The 19,167-nt window shown below is 37.1% G+C and overlaps 1 protein-coding gene across 1 annotated transcript in view; it reads left to right on the top strand.

Annotated features, from left to right (window-relative positions):
• Nucleotides 1-303: 303 nt before the first annotated feature.
• Nucleotides 304-19,167, top strand: part of GPC5 (glypican 5) — a 112,633-nt gene continuing 93,769 nt past the window's right edge. Inside the window, exons 1-2 of the mRNA XM_057370372.1 lie at nt 304-539; nt 11,963-12,124. Of these exons, the coding sequence (XP_057226355.1) occupies nt 374-539; nt 11,963-12,124 (328 nt within the window). The 5' untranslated portion in view covers nt 304-373. The remainder of the gene's footprint in view (nt 540-11,962; nt 12,125-19,167) is intronic.

The following is a 19,167-nucleotide window of genomic DNA, read 5'->3' on the forward strand; positions in this document are numbered from 1 at the left end:
CTTACTGACAGTGTTAACTCRGTTGGAAGTAGTTCCCCAAAGCACTACAAATTTAATCTTTCCCTTTTTGCGTGTTTTTGGGTCGAAACTGCTCCTCTATTGTGGCATYGCTTCCTATCCCTGTGGGCTCCTACTCCGCAGGCGGCACTCGCACCACCCCGGGTATATGCGGGGGGAATCTCCTCTCCTCTCCTCCCCAAACAGCCGGTGCCCAGCCCAGCCCCTCCCGCTGCCGCCCCCGCTCCCGGCACAGGGGCCCCTCCTCGGGCGGGGGCCGGGCCGGGGGAGGGTCCCGGAGGGGCGGCGGGCGGTGCCTCCCGGCTCGGGGCGCCTCGGCCGCGCTCCCTGCGGCGGCTGCCGGCGCTGGCGGGCCATGGGGGAGAAGAGCCTCCGCCTCGGCGTGCTGAGCCTCGGCGTGCTGCTCCTGGCCGCCGCTTCGGAGGGTGCGGAGCCGCCGCCCAGCTGCGAGGCGGTCCGGAAAGTTTTCCAGCAGCGGCGGCTCGGCCCGCTCGGCGGCGTCCCGGAGTACCCGCGGGCAGGTAAGGCAGAGCYTGCGGGGCAGGAGGGGTTTGAATTTGGTGCCGCCGCGGGTCCTACCCGGCGATGGTCACCTCGGGTCCCCCGCGGGCTCCGTAGCGATATCGGGGCTGCCTGGACACTTATTCAAGAGAGAAAACGCTCTTCTGGAGCTGTGGGCACTGGAATACCCCGACACCTGCCTAAGAGCCCCTTGTGCCCACCCGTTTCCGCTCGGTATCGCGCAGAGYAGAGCGAGCCAGTTTCGGCTGGGGTCATCCTGCTTCCAGTCCCCCTGGGCAGGCACAGCGCGAACCCTGCAGGCTGGGGAGAGCCTCCGAGCTGCGTCCAGCGCTGCTGGAGTTACTCCGCTGTGAAACGGGAATGACTTACACCACTGTCAGTGGTCAGGCTGCGCATTTTCTCTGCTGGATAGCTGCCTGTCTGTAACGGAATAAAATTCCTGGCAAAGTAATATCCTTTTGGCAATTTGACTACGTCTAGCATTTTTATCAACAATTAAACTTTCTTTTTAAAGTAGATGCTGAATGACATGGTGAAGCACATATGTAATAAGTTTCTAGATTTAAGGTTTTGTTTCCAGGTTTGTGAACACCTCAGTTGAACGCAGAGAATTAAAATGAAAGTATTTTTGTGATCAGCGATATAGAATTAAAAAATTACTTTTTTTTTCACACATATGTAAATTGTGTTCAGGGTTGAATATCAAGTTAACTAGTGAAGGTGAAATTAGCTGAAATTACCCCCTTACTTCAAAATATCTATAGCTAGCCTCATTTTTTTTAAATAATCTGTGTAGTTTTTACTAACTCTGCAAGTTGAGATAAGGCATACCAAGTTTATTTTAAAGGAATCCCTTCAAAATGCAGCTTTTAATAACTCTAGTTTTAAACATGACAGATAATTCTTAACACAGTCAATATTAGTATGCAGTTTACAAATCAGAGTACTATTTTTAGGTTACTAGTACATTTGTCATTGTTGTCTTCTTGGGTTGTCCTAATGTAAAGGTTTTATAATTGTCTTCGATAAAAAGCAAATAAACACTTCAATTGGAAAGCCTGATGAGACAGGTACTGTGCAAATGAAGGTGTCTAGAAAGTGAAATCTGAATTAAAGCCTTGTCAGCGATTTAATTTTTTTTGTGCTGATTATTTGTGTGCATAATATCAGTACGAATGATATGGTATCACTTTATCTATGTTCTTCTTATTCTGTAGCCTAGTGTAATGTTTCTCTGTTATTGTAATTTATTTTAATTACCATGTCATGCATTTGTGTGCTAGGGACAGGGAGGAAATACATTGACTCAAGAGAAAAGAACTGTAGTAGCTTATATATGATTCTTCTGCTCTGCTCCAATTTCCTCCTTTCCCTCTAATACTTTTACACCACACTCACTGTCTTGATTTTGACTTTTCTGCATTTCCTGTTTGAAGGAAAAGCCGTTTTTTAATTGTAAGAATATAAAAAAATTCCTTTCTCTAGTGCTGCCCTTGCAAATAGTGGGCAGCAGGAGGTGTGGTACAGCTGCATGGTCAGCAGCCTTTCACTCTTGGAAAGAATTACATTGCTTTGAGTCGCCAGAGTTCTTGTTCTGAATGGCATTGATCTCAGATATCATGAARCAAATAGTGACAAACACTAAAATCTACCCAGAATTACCAGTGACAAGAAAATGGGGATTAAATTAGTGTTTTAGAARGTTTAGGTGTGATTAAAGGCATTCGTAGGCTGAAAGCATAATGTGAAGAGAAATGTCTTTTTTTGCTACTGATCTTTTATATTAGGCCTTCTTTTGAGGCGAGATGGAAAACTGTTTTAAAACCTTTTCTGATGGCACATAGGAATGTGTTTGTGTAAGACACACACATGCACCCTTACGACACACACATTTTTTGTCGATATCCACTTAGAAAAATAGGTGTCAAAGCTGCCTTTATTAGGTTTAATTTGCTTCCTCAAATGTGGACATCGGGTACCATTTTAATTTTATTAGGGCTTCCAGAATGTTCCCATGGGGCTGACAGCTACAATAACTCTGGGAAGCTTACATCTTTCTGGTGGTGCAGCTGCAGTGGGTGCTTTGGCTTCTCAGGTGCTTCTTGTGGGCAACCACAATGCACAGCCAGCGCAGCTGGTGGCATCTTGGAGCTACTCCATTATCAAATGTTGGTGTTGTCTTCAGAACAAGCTGCATAAATGCCTCTATTGTATTGTCTCTGTGTCTTTATTTTAGTGGTACCTTAGACATACCTTGTTTAAGAATACTTTCATTTATGTGTCTTAGGCTGAGTCTTTAGGGTGGACAAGGGTCACCAGTTGAAGGACAGCAGGTATGCTGGTTGATGTATGGATTTGTATACAGTGGAGGTCAATAAAATTATAGGGCTCGTATTTGCCTTATTTTCATTGCATGTATAAAAAAAAAAAGACTGCACCATTCACATTTTTCCTCTTAGTGGGAATAAAAACTRACCAGCCCTATATTAGTAAATAATGCAAATTCTGATTCTGGAGATTGCCATCTGTACATATTTTTGAATAGCTCAAAAACCTATGCATTATTTTAGATGTAATTAGTTTTGTGGCAATTGTATAAAGGTGATCTATCTTTAAGGGAGAATAAAAACCCCTCTGTCATCCCGTGCAAAATTGTCATATATGTATACATATATATATGTATATATATGAAGGTAGTCTTGAAGGATATGTGAACTAAAATTTGAGTTTGTGCTACCATTCGCATAGCACAGGATATCAATGTTGAAAATGTCAATAATCAAGATAAATTAATATATTTACCAATCCCAAGCTATTTAYTGCAACCCCTAGCAATCAGAACACCTGACTGTTTTCAGTCTTYTGTAAAAGTGATTTGGAAACTATAGTACACACTCATGCTCAGCCCCGTCACATGATATATTAAAACATTTATCACTTTCAGACTGATTGAAAATGTTAGTTGCAAAAATACTTTTTTTTTTCTGTCTGGTTCCGTGCTACAAGAACATCTTTGGTGGGACTGTACAGAGTATCCTCAATAATTAAAAATCCTAAAAGACACTTTTTGCTATATGAAGAATTGAACAATATGTGAAGCATGAAATAAATATAAAAAGGACTCAAAGTTTGGGTTTGGAGTTTTTTATTTTATTTTTGTGGATCAATAAGATTTGGGTTTTTAAAAAAAAATAGAAATTGTTGCCTGCAAAATAAGTTTTTACATATTTTTATTTCCTATGTTCAAGGTATTGCATATCCTTTTTGGTGTTGTAACCTAAGTAACTTTCTTGAAGAGTTCAACTCTTTTACCTTACATGTGCTAGTAAATCCAGAGCTTTTAGCTGATTACAGCAGCTCATTTTTTTCAGACAGATTAAAATGGGAGCTCCAAGGCTCTTCTTGTTATCTTGGTTGCAAATGATGTTTCTTCTCTGGTTTCCTTCTCTCAGATTATGTAGAGCAGAGAAGCTGTAAATCCCCAGTCCCTGGAAGTGTTCAAGGCCAGCCTGGATGGGGCTTGAACAGCCTGGTCTAGTGARTGATGTGCCTGCCCATAGCAGAGGATTGGGACTGTATGTTSTGTAAAGTCCCTTCCAACCCAAACTATTCTGTGATATCACTATCAACAGCAGAATAGGATGGATGGTAAACCTTTCACTCTTGCCTTCTTGACAGAGAGYTTCCTGTAGGTATGTCTGTGAACAAATTTGCATGCTCCTGTTTGTACTAAAAAGCTCAACTCCGTAGCTTATTGATAATGTTATATTTACTGTCACTGTAGAATCAAACAATTCACAGTGAAGTGGGGGAATAAAGTGCTGGAGTTTGTTTTTTTTTTTTTTTTTCCTCAGCAGTTAGTTTGGTTGGTTGGTTTCTGTTTGCTTTTTTGGATTTTTTTTCAGAAATCAATCTAGGCTTTTCAGCAAAATTTGGGAAATTATGTATGCATTTGTGAAAACAAGAAGCATAAAAGAGAGTGAAAACTGTGATTAGTATAAATTTTATTGCAAAGGATTTTTGGTAGAGAATCATTATGAATAGGAAATTGAATAAATGGAGAAAACCATGCTGGAAGGGTGAGATAATGTCAGAAAAAGTTGGTCTGTGGTACTATTGTTAATTCAAGCTAAAATATTCTTGKTAATTCCCCTGAAAATAACAATATAAGTCAGTTTAAAATCCAGCAGGTTACTGTAATACAATTCGAAGATCATAATTAAATTTTAATTTGGGTTTCTAGTATAATTTACATTCAGGTAATTTGGATTTTGGTTCTACCAAGTAAATTTTTTTTTTTTTTGGTGTGTGTAAACAGGGGCACTGCTAATTACTCTTATTTGTTTAACAGGCATAGCTCTGGGAAAGGATTTAGTCAGAGAGAAAGTGAATTGCTCTGTCAAATGAGTACTGATGTTTATTATATCACATCTGTTTTTGTAAGGATTGTTGCCAACAATATAATTTTGTGTGTGTGAACATTTCACCTCTGGATCCACAAAATGATCACTGTGAAAAAAAAATTGACAATATTTTGAAATTAAAATCAACAAAAAAATGTGCTCAGCTATGTATCAGCTCCTCTATCTCTACCTCCAATCTTTCAGCTTCTCTAGGAAGTCATCAGTGCTCAGTAGTCARAGTACTTGATCTGTCTGGGATGGCCTGGAAGGAGGTGCTGGTGTCCTCTAGAAGGAATGCGCTGCCCTCGCCCAACTGGATTTGCTCTTGAATGTTCCTGAAAACCAGTATGATGCTTTCATAATGCCAAGACACTGGGGGTTCCCCTGCCCTGAAATTCAAGCAGCCTCCAAARTAGGGAGGCTTTCGGACAGGATGACATGTTTTGTTCTGTGAGCTGTAGCTTGGGTGTGTGGAAGGATGGCKTCACCTTGCTAGGGTGCCTAGTAGTCATCAGGAAGATGATCTTGGAGTGTATAAGGAAGGAGMCAAACTACTGCAGTGTTGTCTGGAGTGTCCTTTGAAAGCTGTACATGGAAGATATCATCTCTTGAAGTGCAGGTGAGAGAAATACTGGTGCCTTCTGAACAAAGCCAAAGGAAATGAGGTGATAGTTCAACAGTGTCAAYAGTCAGGGCCAGGTGCTTGAGGCTGATCCCCATCTCTTTTATTGAGCAAAGCTGAAGTACTTTGCAACAATCATAGTGATGGCAAATAATGCTATATCTGGAGTGGTGCTTGTAACGAAAATAATTTAATAAATATTRAAGGATAAGCATGAGAAGGAGTCATGTCTGATACAGGTTCCAAATCCACTTTGAAATAAACCACTGATTTTACAATTCCTTCCAAGCCATATGTCACTTCAGTGCTGACTTTTGAAAGACTGTTTGTCATGACAATTCTAAGTCTGTTTTGGGGTTTTTGAGACTCTGGGTTTGATCTCTTGGAAGTCTATGGGCAGAAATTYGCCATATGGCATTTTCTCTTCCTGGCAGTTAACATCCTCATCCTGTCAACATTTGTTTGTCACAGGGTACTGAAAATACAGAATTGTACAGCCAAGACCCCAAATAAAAGTTTGAAAACCGTTCTGGATGGGTAAAATTTGAATCTCAGAATAATTACATTTTTTTTCCCAAACTGTCTTTCCTAGACTCATCTAGATTRTTTTCAATTCTAAAACCTTTCCTATACCAAAACTGTTTACTTCAATATATTTTTATTGTTAGAAGTTATTTCACTTCTAGGTGTCTGTGATACTGTCTCAAAGTAAATCACAGTGTGCAGCCGTCAGAATTTGGTACTGAAAAGAGCCGATATGCCTTTTTGGAGCAGATAGTGTTTTCTTCCTCTGTTTCAAAATTGATTATTGACAAAACAATTCTTGTGGAAGATGGAAAGTTTTTTAGATGTGAAAATTCAGAAAATAATTGTGTGGATTTTTTAATATTGCTTGTACCAGAATAAAAGGACCTATTTCACTTTCTGGTTTACAAATCTCTAGAAACATTATCCATTTGTTTCTTGTTCTGTAAATCTCGAAAGAAACAACTACAAAACCACTCTGTGTGTTTTGAGCAACCATTCAATTTTTAGTCAGTTGGGCTCTTTGCATGTTGTATTTGGTTACTTTTTCCTGGCCATTAAGAGCAACTGTGTTTAATGAGCTGGAACAAAAGTAGGTCAATAAAATGTACTTTATATGTACGTGATTAGCAGTCTTAAAAGTATAAACCAAAATTCCCTTAGGGTTGGGAATGAGATCCATGTTAAAAAGATGCTGCTTAAAAAAAATTTTGTCATTAAATCAAGGGATTAAAATAATACTGAAGAGTCATCTGAAACCATAAACAAATATTCATTATTAGGTTAGGGTTTTGCAGAAAGGGTGTCTTCTTGAATCTATACTAAAGCCCATAAAGCCTAGATAAAATTTTGTATTAGCTTCTGTTTATAAAAGCCAAAGGCTTGAATTCTAAGCAGTGCCTAACAATTGTTTAAAATACTATAAGGAGTTTGGGTAATAGACCTAATCTTTAGGTTATTTGATTTTAATACTGGACAAGTATTATGCATGTCTGTGCCTGTGTACACGGGGAACTGCATGTGAGCAGTTACTCTGTGTATTTTTTTTTAATAAAAAATGTAGAAGTTGAAAGGTCACGCATATGGGAAAAATGGCACAAGGAGTTTGTGCAAGATCCACTTTACTGAAGCTCATGGGGAAAAAGGAGATCATTGCCTCTGAAAAATGAAGTTACTCTTTACTTGTGGAGAAGATACATGTCAAGTTAGTAGGAGAATAGGGAATAGTAGTATTCAAAAGTTCYAATTTTTGCTTGGCTTGACAAGTCAGCTACACACTTCTCATTATAAAGTTATGGTTTGTTATATAACAATACCATTGTCTAAAATGCTGCTGTAGGCAACACAATGTTATTTGTATTTCAGACAATGTGATAATAACACTTTGCCAAGTTTTCTCACATTTTCAATTCCAAGCAGAGGGAGGACATTTTTCTGTAATTATTATCTGCTAAGATTTAGAGGTTAAGGTAGGTCATCTTATATAGATGGCAGAGAGGTAGGGTTTTTTACTTGTATTTAGATACTCTATAAAAAAAAGCAAAACCCTTCCCAAATCCATCCTAGCTATATTCTTCAGTTGTAAGTCTCCTGCTGGTATTTGGTCTCATATGAAAGCTGTATTGAAGTTTGAGGATGAACTTGTATTGGGCAAACTAATGTATTGTACAAAACTGTATAGTGTCTTTCTAATAAATCATAATCACTGTAAAACTGTAAAAATTGTAGTGACATAAGGGAATCAAAATATATCCACTTGAGAGTTTTTTCAGCCTTTTCTGAGTTATTTTGTGTAGTGAATTTATTGTTATTTATCTGCTGCAATATTGTCTGGACTGGTGTAAATTGTAAATGTGACACACTGTAAGTAAGGCTTGATTGTAAGTAAGGTTTGGTTGTACACCCACCCCTTAGAGTTAGTGATGATGGTATGCTATTCTAAAATTCCCATTTATAGTAGCTGATATTTAATTAGTATTCAATRTGTTAGTAAATTTATGTACTCTTGAGTGAGAATCTTTAAAAAAATGAATGGAAATCCACAATGTTTTATTTCCTTAAACAATGCAAATTTAGACAAGTTTTGCATTGGAGTYACCACACTTGAGGTTATATGTGTTTTATAAACATGTAGCATAACTCACCCATGGAACATGCACTAGTAGCATAGCTTTCTTAGATCCTTAGATTTCTTKATTTGAGTCATGCACTACTAATCTGTTTTCTTGACCCATTCTCTTAAGTAACCTGCTGTTTCTTCCAGAACCAAAATATGCTAAAGTCATTATCACATCCCTGGTAGGATTTAACTTTTAAACCAGTGTTATAAGAACTACAGATGTAGGTTGCAGAAAACAAACTTTCATGTAGTTCAAGTTCCAGCTTTGCCTGTTTTAAATTCTAGATATGACCACCCTCACRTACAAGCATCTAAAGTGGTTGCTTAGGTCCCATGACTCAGTCCTTWCCTGCCACTGCTCCTTCCCTGCTTTTTGTGGAGTTTTAGTTGCAGTGCAGCGATTGCCCTCTGCAGACAAGTTTGTACCCAAAAGCAGCTAATCTGAATTATATTACTCTTTGATGATGTTACAATTTCTACATCTGCTTTGTTTTTTTTATCTTGGTCTGTGATTTGAAATATTGTAGGGTGTGCCATTGTTTTGTGAGGAAGAGTGGGATGAGAGGAATCTTGAGTACTTTGGGAGTACTGTGTCTAGGACTGGGAATGTGGGAATGCAGGAATGCAGTAGGGATAGTCAACAGTGCAAGTGCCTCAGTTTGGAGAGCTGTCAAGGACTGGGAGGTTGGAGTCAGTGGAMTCAGAGGACTGAAAACTGGCTCAGGGAAGTGTGAGGCATGTAGTGGAGATAGCAGTGACTGTGATTCTCTATAGGTARTTATGTGGCTTCTAAGGTTGTAGAGCACTGATGAAGTGGATTTTTAATACTCATAATGAAAATAATTTTAAGATGCTCATTACCTCCTGTTGCTTAGAGGCAGTACCTTTATTAAAGGCTGACTCTGACACAAAGGACTTTCTTTGGCAGGCATGACGTAAATACTAAAGTAGCTAATAAATAGGTAGTTTAATAGACCAGCTTATTTTTTGCAGCTTTGTTTTCATTTTTTGCTTCAATTGGATTGGCAGAGGATGCTATATTAACATTTTCACATGGCAGGAGATTTGTAAAAGCAGCCAGATGGGATAAATTTCTTTGTTAATTGTAAAAATGTGCATACTGAAGAAAGTAGAAATTACATTTTTAAATAAATGATGAGGATAAATAGCCTTCAAAAACATTAAGCTATGCAAGGAAAAAAGATCCCTTGTAGCAATAATAATGTAACACTTAAAACCCAGAGTTTCTTACTCTCAGAATTTCTGTGATTCATTCCTTTCTGTTATGATAGTGAAGATGTTCAGCTTCCTGCATTGTGGCTTATGGGTATACCTGTCCCTTTGTGTTAAACTGCTACTGGAAACCACTCAAAGGGATTTACAGGGGTGCCACTTGCTTCAGTTAATTTTCACATCTGGTGTTTAAGTTCCTAACTTTTGCACGCCACTGTGAAGGCAATGTCGGACTTGTAAATTCTGTATTAGGATTTCTAAAAGTACCTACTGCTTTTCCTTTATCATAAGGATTCCATTATCTTAAGCTGCTGCTAATGTCTCCAAAATGGATTTACTTCAAGGCATACATTTTTATCATRGACAGTAGACTGTTCTTGTGTATAGAGAGCCAAACTTCTGTCTTCATAAATACATTAATTCCTGAGCAGCACTCCTCACTAAAATGAGTTACTTTTGCCTGGAAGCATCATATGACCTTAAGCATGAAACAGAAAATAAACTTTAAAAACTGAGAGAAATTCTGTAGTCTTAAATACTGAAGGTTCAAACATACCCTTCTTTCCACATCTGCTTTATAATGGAAGGACCATTAATTGTGAAGATGGAAACCACTGATGCTAGAAAGAAATATTCAGGAAATAGAAGACAATATTATCTGCAATTTGCAAGGGAAATTTGTTTATTTTTCATGGGAATTGATTACCTCTATATAGTATTGTAAAGATGAGTATTCATTCAGGATTCTGATAACTCCATTTTTCTTAATAGCCCATACATAACCTGTTTCATGCTTGTCTCATACTTTTCTAAATGTGATTTCTAAGGAGTCTTCTGTGTTCTTTCTTCCTGTCTAAATAAAGCAGGGGGTTGCTGCTTTAGGATTGGGATTGCTGTATGTAAATAATAAATCTTTTTCTCACTGTGCAGCTGAGTTGCTTCGACCAACATGGATAAAGGGACATGAGTTTGCTATGACATATTTAAACATTTCACCATTCTTCCACAATGCTTCAGTCCAGCTGTCAGTAGCTTAACTTTTTCTTTCTTAACTTTCTGGACTATATTATTTAAAACACCCAATTTACATAAGAATTAATATTTAGGATGCAAAATATGTAAAGCCTCCATTTCCCCATAGYTTTATTCATACTGTCTTAGAATGATTTGCTAGAGAAAAAAATGGGAAAAATTATTTAAAAGGAATGTTAAATCTTGCAGGTTTAGTGGTAGAAAACTAAAAGTTTAGGTACTAAGAGGTGGTGTGAGAGCTGAACACGGCTACAGAGTCACAAGCAATATGGATTTAAGTTGACTTTTTAATTTCTTACTTTTTTCTTCCAATCATAATCTTCTTTTTTATACCTACTATGGAGAAGGAATTATGTTTATACAACTGCAGGATTAGAATTTTGTCCACAGGGCTGATTAAAAAAAGTTTGTCATTATGTTTCTTAGAAATCTTGTTGTATCTGTCAATAAAACAACATATTTGAGAAGAGAATTTGGATTGGATTGTTAAATTTTGTATGAATATAATTTCAATTCTCATATTTATTCTTTTATATGTTTGTTCCTTATATTAGAAAGCATTTTTTAGATACAGTATTAAAAAAAAAAGATTTTGAATACCACATGATAACAAGGAAGATGAGCAATGCTTTTTACGCTTGATTATGCGCCATTCGTGAAGTTATTAAAGTACTGAATTGCCATTCTAAGATTTCAGTGTGCCCAAAATTTTTAAAAGTACTTTTTTTGTAGAAATGTTTCTCAAGCTATTAGGGAAGTAGGGAGTTGGTGTCTTGGATTCATGTGAGTGTTTGACAGTAGAGAAAGACACAGTAAGGGAGATTAGAAAGGAAGTTAGAACTGCTGCATGTAAAAGTTAATATAAGCATATTCATTATGAACCTGTCAGGAATGGGCTTTGCACTGTGTAATGTTTGGAAGTAGTTCACTTTTCCTAGTCTGAGTCCGAGATTTACAGAAGCACAAGAGTACCCACCGTGAGCTGGTCCAGCAGTTCAGTATTCTAGAGGATCATATAATCACAGAATAGTTTGTGTTGGAAGGGACCTCTAAAGGTCATCTAGGGTATTGTCCCTGCAATGAGTAGCAACATCTTCAACTACATCAGGTTGCCCAGAGCTCCATCTGACCATATTCCGARTGTTTCCAGGGAYTGGACACCTACCRCCTGCATCGTGATGTACGATGYATATTCAGCATATTTTGCCAACATTGGTTAGCAATATTCACAGCTGGAGCAAGACTACAATGTCAGAGAAATTATACTGCATGGCCTTAATTAACTGTAATAAGTGTACTCTTCCCATAGAATTTTTAAATTGGTATCCCCTTCTGTTTAACAAGAATAAATGTTTTAAAGTTTTAGCTATTTCTTTTATATATCAATACCCATGTTTAAAAAAAAAAAAAAAAGGTAGCTGTTCTCTAGGTTTTTGTGTTTTGCCTGCTCCTGGTTTTTATTAATCAATGTAATTGCCTTTTCCTTAGGTGTTGATCTCCAGGTTTGTACTTCTAAAAGTCCAACATGCTGTACCAAAAGGATGGAAGAAAGGTATCAGACTGCAGCCAAGCAAGATATACAGCAAGTACTTCAAACATCAAGTGCTACATTAAAATTTTTAATATCTCGTAATGCAGCTGCTTTTCAAGGTAAAGCTTTCTGTTTTTTGTTTCCAAACTTGTTCATACTTTTTATGAGTTTCATCTTTGAGAAAATAGTTGTTYCCTCTGAACAGTCTGAGCAACGGGTTGGTTTTAGCCCCTTCTCAGCTAGTACACAATCAAACTGTATGGCCTGCCAGTCCAAAGAGGAGCCATAAACACCATGTCAGAGGCTAATGTGAGACGTGTGCACTTTTAACACTCCTCGCAGTGCTAATTTACAGTGTAGAAGGGAATTCAAGAAGCACTGATGGAAAGAAAGATGCCTGCCTTTGTAGCCTAGTGACTATAAATTCTTCCTCTAGAGGGATTGCTTCAGGGTTGCTTGAGAATCAGTTTTTAATTTTTTTTTTTTTTTTTTGTGAAACACTTGTGAGCAGTTCTTGTTGCAGGAATGTAAGCCTTCTTTCCCGAATGTGTAGCCTAACACTAATTGCTTTTCCCACTTTGTTTCATCATTTGCATTTAAACAAACACGCTTCAAAGCATGTACTTAAAAGTTACATCTATTTTATATATGCACTTAAAAGTTACATCTATTTTATATATGCATTTAAAGGTTACATCTATTTTATATACCTTATACACTTCATGTATTTTTGAAGTACATGCTTTTGTCTTTAGTTTCCTTTTATGTAAAGAAGTATAATTGAGAATGTTCCATGGATTCTAGTATTCTTTAGAGTTAAATCTTTGTTTAAACTTGAAGTAATGGTTTGTGGAAAAACATGCTGTTGAACATACCACTCATTTTTTAAGAATTGTAACCATTGCTAACTAAAATTAAAGCTAAATCATTTCAGATTCAGAAACCATTATAAGATGCTGCTGATGTTTTTTTCAGCTTGGAAATCTAGGTGCATAGTGAGWCATTGTATGTGATCTGAAGTTGGTCTTATCCCTGCTTTGAGCAGGACTTTGGGCTGGAGACCTCCTTAAGGTCCTTTMCAATCTGAATGACGGTATGACAGGGTGCCTATCTCACCACCAAGTACTTAGGCATTGCCTTTGTTTAGATGAGGCTCGGCTGGGCAGTTAGGAGTGTGATTACCTCTTCAGCTTCTTTGGCTACTGGGCAGACATCTCAGAAGTCACACAGAAAGCGTGAAGAGGATTGCTGTGGTGTGTAGAGAAGGGAACAGATGTCATKGGCGTTGCCACTGCTGTCATCTGCCTCGTTTCAAATATGTTGAGGTTGGATGCCTTGGCCTTAAAAGGAGTGGRCTGGATCCCAACAGAACAAATAGCTGATGTTTTGTCTCAGTTTCTTACATATAAGTAAGTAGAAAGTACTAAGCTTCTCAGYAGAGAGAAGTAGGCAGGTAAAATAAGTGATGTATGTCCAACTCCGGAGGTTTTCAGAGATGTGTTTTCACTCAGCATTAAATACAATCTAGAGATCCTGAGTCTTGAGGATGTCTAACTGCCAAGTACTTGGGGGTGAGTGTGTTGGTGAAATGAGGCAGCTGTCTGCCCATCTATTAATGGTTAGGTGTGTGCATGTATTTTTATATGAGAGTAAATTCAGCTATATATATTGTCGTATCTTTGTAATCTTCTAATGTTTGTCAAAATTCCCTGGTTCTGTATTGTGGTAAGTAGCGCCTCCTGACAGTAACTATTGGCAATTTTCAAATATTGCAGAAGTTCCATGTCTCTTAGGACATGTCAAGCTACATGGTGCAAATTGATCCACTCATGTGCTGCTTTCTACTGAGTACTCTTAGAGATTTTTCCTTATGTTTCATGGTGTTTCTGAATGCATGTTTTCTTTTTCATTGTGAATCTATTTCTTTTTAATACCTTTGAGGAATTGTAAGGGAACAGAAGGATAAGTGACAGTGAAGTTAAATAAGATATTAATCTGGTAAGTGGGAGATMTATTATGGAGACGAATATATCATTTTCCCTTGTGAAAGGTGACTAGAGACCTTAAGCTGTATGATAATTGTCTTTCAAGGCAGTCATTTTGATAGGATGACATTCTTGCACATTTCTGATTTTTAGTATTTCTTACCTTAATATTTGAGAAAAAGACTGTGACTGCTGTACAGGGATTGCTATAACATCTCCATTCTAGTAACCATAAACCTAAATCCTTTTTAAACCTTAAAATTACATGCCATAGATTTCTCCCCAGATGTACACATACACACATACACACACACACACACACACACACACACACACACCCCCACCCACCCCTGTTTGGTATGGTTCTTATATGTTACTTAAAGTTAACACTGACCCTTGTCTATACCTCTAATCAAGATCAACAAGTGCCATCAGGGTCACACACAGTGTAGTCACAATGCAGTGCCAGTTTTCACGTAGAAAAAAAAAGAAATCCCTACTATTTCTAAAATGAGGAGAGGAATTGAATAGGCATCTAAGAATCTGGGGATCTGCAGCAGGCTGGAGCATTGTGCAATAGAAAAGCAGACCTTGTGTCACTTCACTGTTCTTCCACAAGAGAGCTCATAACCCTTTAAAAAGTGGCCTATATTACATAGAGCAAGGTAACAGCTGGTCTGGTTGAAAGGGAAATTTAGAGATAAGAATTTGGTTGTGGAGTCCAAAGCAAATGGACTTCTCTTTGTGCTACTATATTGGGCAACTCTACTACTATACAATGGGTTTTTATAAATATGGAAGCATCAGTCATTTCTGAATGGGGCTACGTGTCACTGTTTCATATACTGAAACAGTGGACTTGGCCAAGTGTGTGTCTGTATGCAATAGGTAATGAACCTCACTGTTCAATAGAGTATTACCTGACACTTCTTACGGTGTAGGGAAAATTTACTGCCTTTGCCATATGAGTTCTGAAGTATATTGAATCAGGCTTTCGTGATGCATTTTCATATTTTTCTGTGAAATTATTGCCACACAATAGATCAATGTCCTCTTTATCCTAGAGCAGAATTAAATGAAGTCAAATAGTTACATTGTTTGAGATCACGGTACAATTATTATATTTAAATAAGATAAAGTTTTAGTTAGTAGCTAAAGTAAATTGTGTGAACTAGAAAATGTGTTGAAATCTTCTGAGCTGCTTTCTCTGGTAAGCCATAAGAAAGAATGGATTTTCTGTTCATCTTTGAAAAACTAAATGTGTCCTGGCACTGATTCAATTGGTTTCCGTTTGTGAAGTTTTCTGAAGTAGGATTTGAAGATCAGAAAACTTCCAGCCAGAGCTGCTATATCTCTCTTGGTTTGAAATGATATGTTACCCTTCAGATAATTTGCAATGCAAACTGCTTTGATGTTCCAACATTTTCTTCTTTCTCATCTCCATAATTCTTTATATTTTAAGTATGATATAAATAAGCATGAATGGAAATACTGGTGATTCCCAGCTTCTTTTATTTGAATGAAACTTAAGGACTCTATTAAAAGACAAGAATGTAGACAGGCTTAGAAACCCAATTTGTCACTGTTACATTGAGGGATGAGGGTCTCAAAAATATCTGTGGTTCACAAAAGTTATGTTCCTTTTTCTCTGTTCCTCTGCAGTCCTTCCCCACAGCTATGATCATGCTCCCCTCTGGACTGAGGAAGTAGGGAATTTCAATAGCACAGAAAAATGATTATATACCCACTGACTAGTCTAAGAAACAAAGCTTTATACAAACATTATTGATTTCAGAAATTATCTATTCRTGTGGTATTTTTATTCCTTTATAATAAAAAAGCAGGATAAACTGTATGTAATATAACTTAGAATTGGGCCCAGTATGTCTGCATGTACATAAAGCACAACATTAAGGGACTGCTGGAAATGCAGAAATCTGGAGATTTAGATTAATAGCTAAAATTTCATTATTAACTCTGATTTTTATTTCTATATTGCAAACAAGTCTTTTATCATTCCAAAGGGATTTACTTCCACTCTATCTCATTCTTATCTTTTAGATACTTACTTGCCTACATACTTGCTGTGCCTGTAGGCACTCCTGGAGTGTGTGTATATATATCTATATATGCACAGGGATATAATGGACGTCTGTTACTGCTTTCACCACTTCAGTCTTTTTTTTAAATTGTACTTTTTAACTGTGCACTTGTGCTCCTGGATTCTAGTCTCAGCCTTATTTAAAATAATGTTTGAGTTACACTTAAGCTGATGTTATGCACTGTTCAGTCTCATACTCAGTGAGTACTAAGTTTTTTTTCATATTTTTGTTAGTACCCAGCTAACAACTGCTTTGGTTTATTTTTCTCTAACACAGTGTACAATGTAGACATGCTAATTTAGATTTTTGAATGCTTTATGTAGTTCTCATGCATTAAAAAAAAGTGAAGTACAAATTTAAAGCATCATTCCTTTGGGAGCAGTGGCCATGGAAAATTTGCATTTTCATGGATGCCTGCTTCCTACTTATTCTGAGAACTTTGGGAAGCTAATAGCTGGCAAAATGTAAGAGTTTGACAGAAGACTGAACTCCAGCAGAGAAGGCAGTATAAAGTTGATGGTTTTGAATGAACGTTTAGTATTGTTTCAAAGATAGAATTGCCTGCAACATTTTAGATTTCCAAGATTTTCAGGTATACATGGAAGTTTTCTTAGTATTTTTATTCTGTGTTAAGAAAAAGAAAAAATCCAAAAGGTAGCAAGTCAAGTCTTGTTGAAAGACAGCTCAAAATAGTCCTGACATATTGGAGACAAAGTGTGAAAAAATTGTTCAATAGGARCAAATGCAAGGTGCTCCATTTAATTGAGGAGAAACAGTGGAAGACACGATCATGTGGGTGATATATTGCAATGGATTTGTTCTGTAGGAGAAGTTCTGGGGTAATGACAGATCAAAAGATGACAAAACTCAGCAGTTTCATACTGTTGGGAGGCAGGCAACTATAGTAACATTCTTAAACAGGGAAACAGCAGAGATCTGTGAATTGAAGCTTCTGTTTTGCATTGGTAAACTGGAGAACAGTGTTCAGTTTTGAGTAGTGTACTTGAAAGGCATGGACCAGTTGTAAAGATATGCTCTGAAATCTACATAAAAGAAACAACATAGAAGAAAATACTTAACTTTTATTCTRTTTTATAGTAGATAAAAACCCAATGATGTCATATTGCAGCACAGAAAATATAGGCTCAATATTAGCAAATATTTTCCAATGACAATGTTAACAAGCTTTTGGTAAAAATTTTTGGGGATTTTGGTCTTAGAAACAAGGTRGACAAGAAAACAATTGCCAGGAATTATGTTGTGAATAAGATTAATTCTACTTGGGGGCTACGGTTTAGACTAGAGTGCTCAGCAGGCTTTTCTTGACCTTAAGATGGGTTTAAAATGTGATTTACAAAAAAAAAAGCTAAGTGATTTGAATGTTTTAACTAGTTTTAAGATTTAACTGTGCATGTCATGCTCTAGCAAAAAGGGTTTGTTCATTAATCTCTCTCCAAGAAGATTACACAGTTCTTTACTATAACATAGTAGGATGGGTTGCTTCAGCCATAAAGACTCTTGCAAAATGGGTTTAAATTTAGAATATTACGTATCACTATTAAAAGAACATGGATTTGTTCGTAACTTTGTACATGATCTTTTTCATTATTAGTCCTACAGTGGATCTACTGTGTATAGAGCTAATAGATCTGTACACTGTCGCTTCAACAGATAGTTATGCTATTATGAACTGCATATTGTCTATGACAAATTCAAAGAATTTTTCAGTTTTTGCACTRCAGGCTGTCTTATTTTAAACTTTTTTTTTTTCCAAATTGCATCTGGGTGAACCTGACATACTGCTTAGAAGTAGAATCATGTACTTCATTTTCAAAGGCTTTGTGAGAGGTAAAACCAGTTTTCTTTCCCAGCAGAAGTAAACTGAATGTTATCTGGTCTTAACATGGGATGTTTTAAGATCTAAAGTGGGTAAATCTGGTTGTATTTCAAATCACTTTTTAAATTAGAAARCCATTCTGTCAAAAAAGCAAAAAGGAAAAGTAAGGGAGGGTGGAATTGCATCAAATTGGAACTAATCAAACATTAAAATACATTAATACAAAATTCAGCAAACTGAGCACTGAGTTTTCTGGTAAATATCTATATCTACACTTGAAGTAGATTTAGTAAAGAGAGAATTAAGCCAGGGAATAGGCAAAAAAGAGCTGTACTGTACTCGTAAACCTGGGAGGAGAATTTTGCGCCTGTGGAGATAAAACCCCAAGGCTATCACTGAAGACCTCAGGACTTGTCAAATGTCACTGGAATCCTATGGTTACACAATTGAGCTGAGCCCAGTGTCACCCTTGACTGTAAAGACAGCTTGGACACTTAAGCTAAATTTCATGTGTTTAGATACGTGCACTGAGGTGAGTCTGACTCCCTGTGTCCCAGTGAGTCTATTCTCCACACCAAAATAAGAGCCCTCAAAAATTCCCTGCTCTTTGAAATGTTACAGCCACCCTGTCTGATGTAGTGCAAGGATGTGAGTAGAGTTTGGGAACAAAAGCAGGTTATTGAGCAATAACACTTGAGTTTCCAGCCTRTCAATTACTTGGAGGTGATTGCTTTTATCCTAAAGTAAGCTTGGAGCTTCCCTCCTGCTGGAGAGGTAAAAATATGCAAGTAGGTTCTGTAAATATAGTGCCAAATCTATATTCATGCCCTTGCTTATCATGTGGCAGTTTGCTTAGATGCAAAGTAAGAAGTGAATATCTGCATTTCTTTCTGTTCTTGAATTAAACAGRAAGGTGTGTATGGCATGTAGTGAGRTAGGTGACAGTGATTTTAATAGTGKCAATGAAATAAACTTTTACAAATATAAACCAGGTCATGAACAAGAGTAATTAGCTGTACTTTGATTCTTAAAAGAGCTATTGATACAAGTAATATTAAATTTTAATAAATCTAGAAATCTCATCTTGCATTAAAAGCTTGAACTTAGGTCTGTGCAGTCTAGAGGAGTGCCATAATGGAAATATGCTGAACCTTGAGTTCTGGAAGAGAACATTTTATGTTCACTATTTCAGTGCATTTGAAATGTATATGCATAGCAGGTGACAATACAGCATGCTA

The sequence above is a fragment of the Malurus melanocephalus genome, unplaced genomic scaffold (assembly GCF_030028575.1).
Source record: "Malurus melanocephalus ecotype Western Australia unplaced genomic scaffold, MMel_1.1 scaffold_124, whole genome shotgun sequence".
NCBI lineage: Eukaryota > Metazoa > Chordata > Aves > Passeriformes > Maluridae > Malurus > Malurus melanocephalus.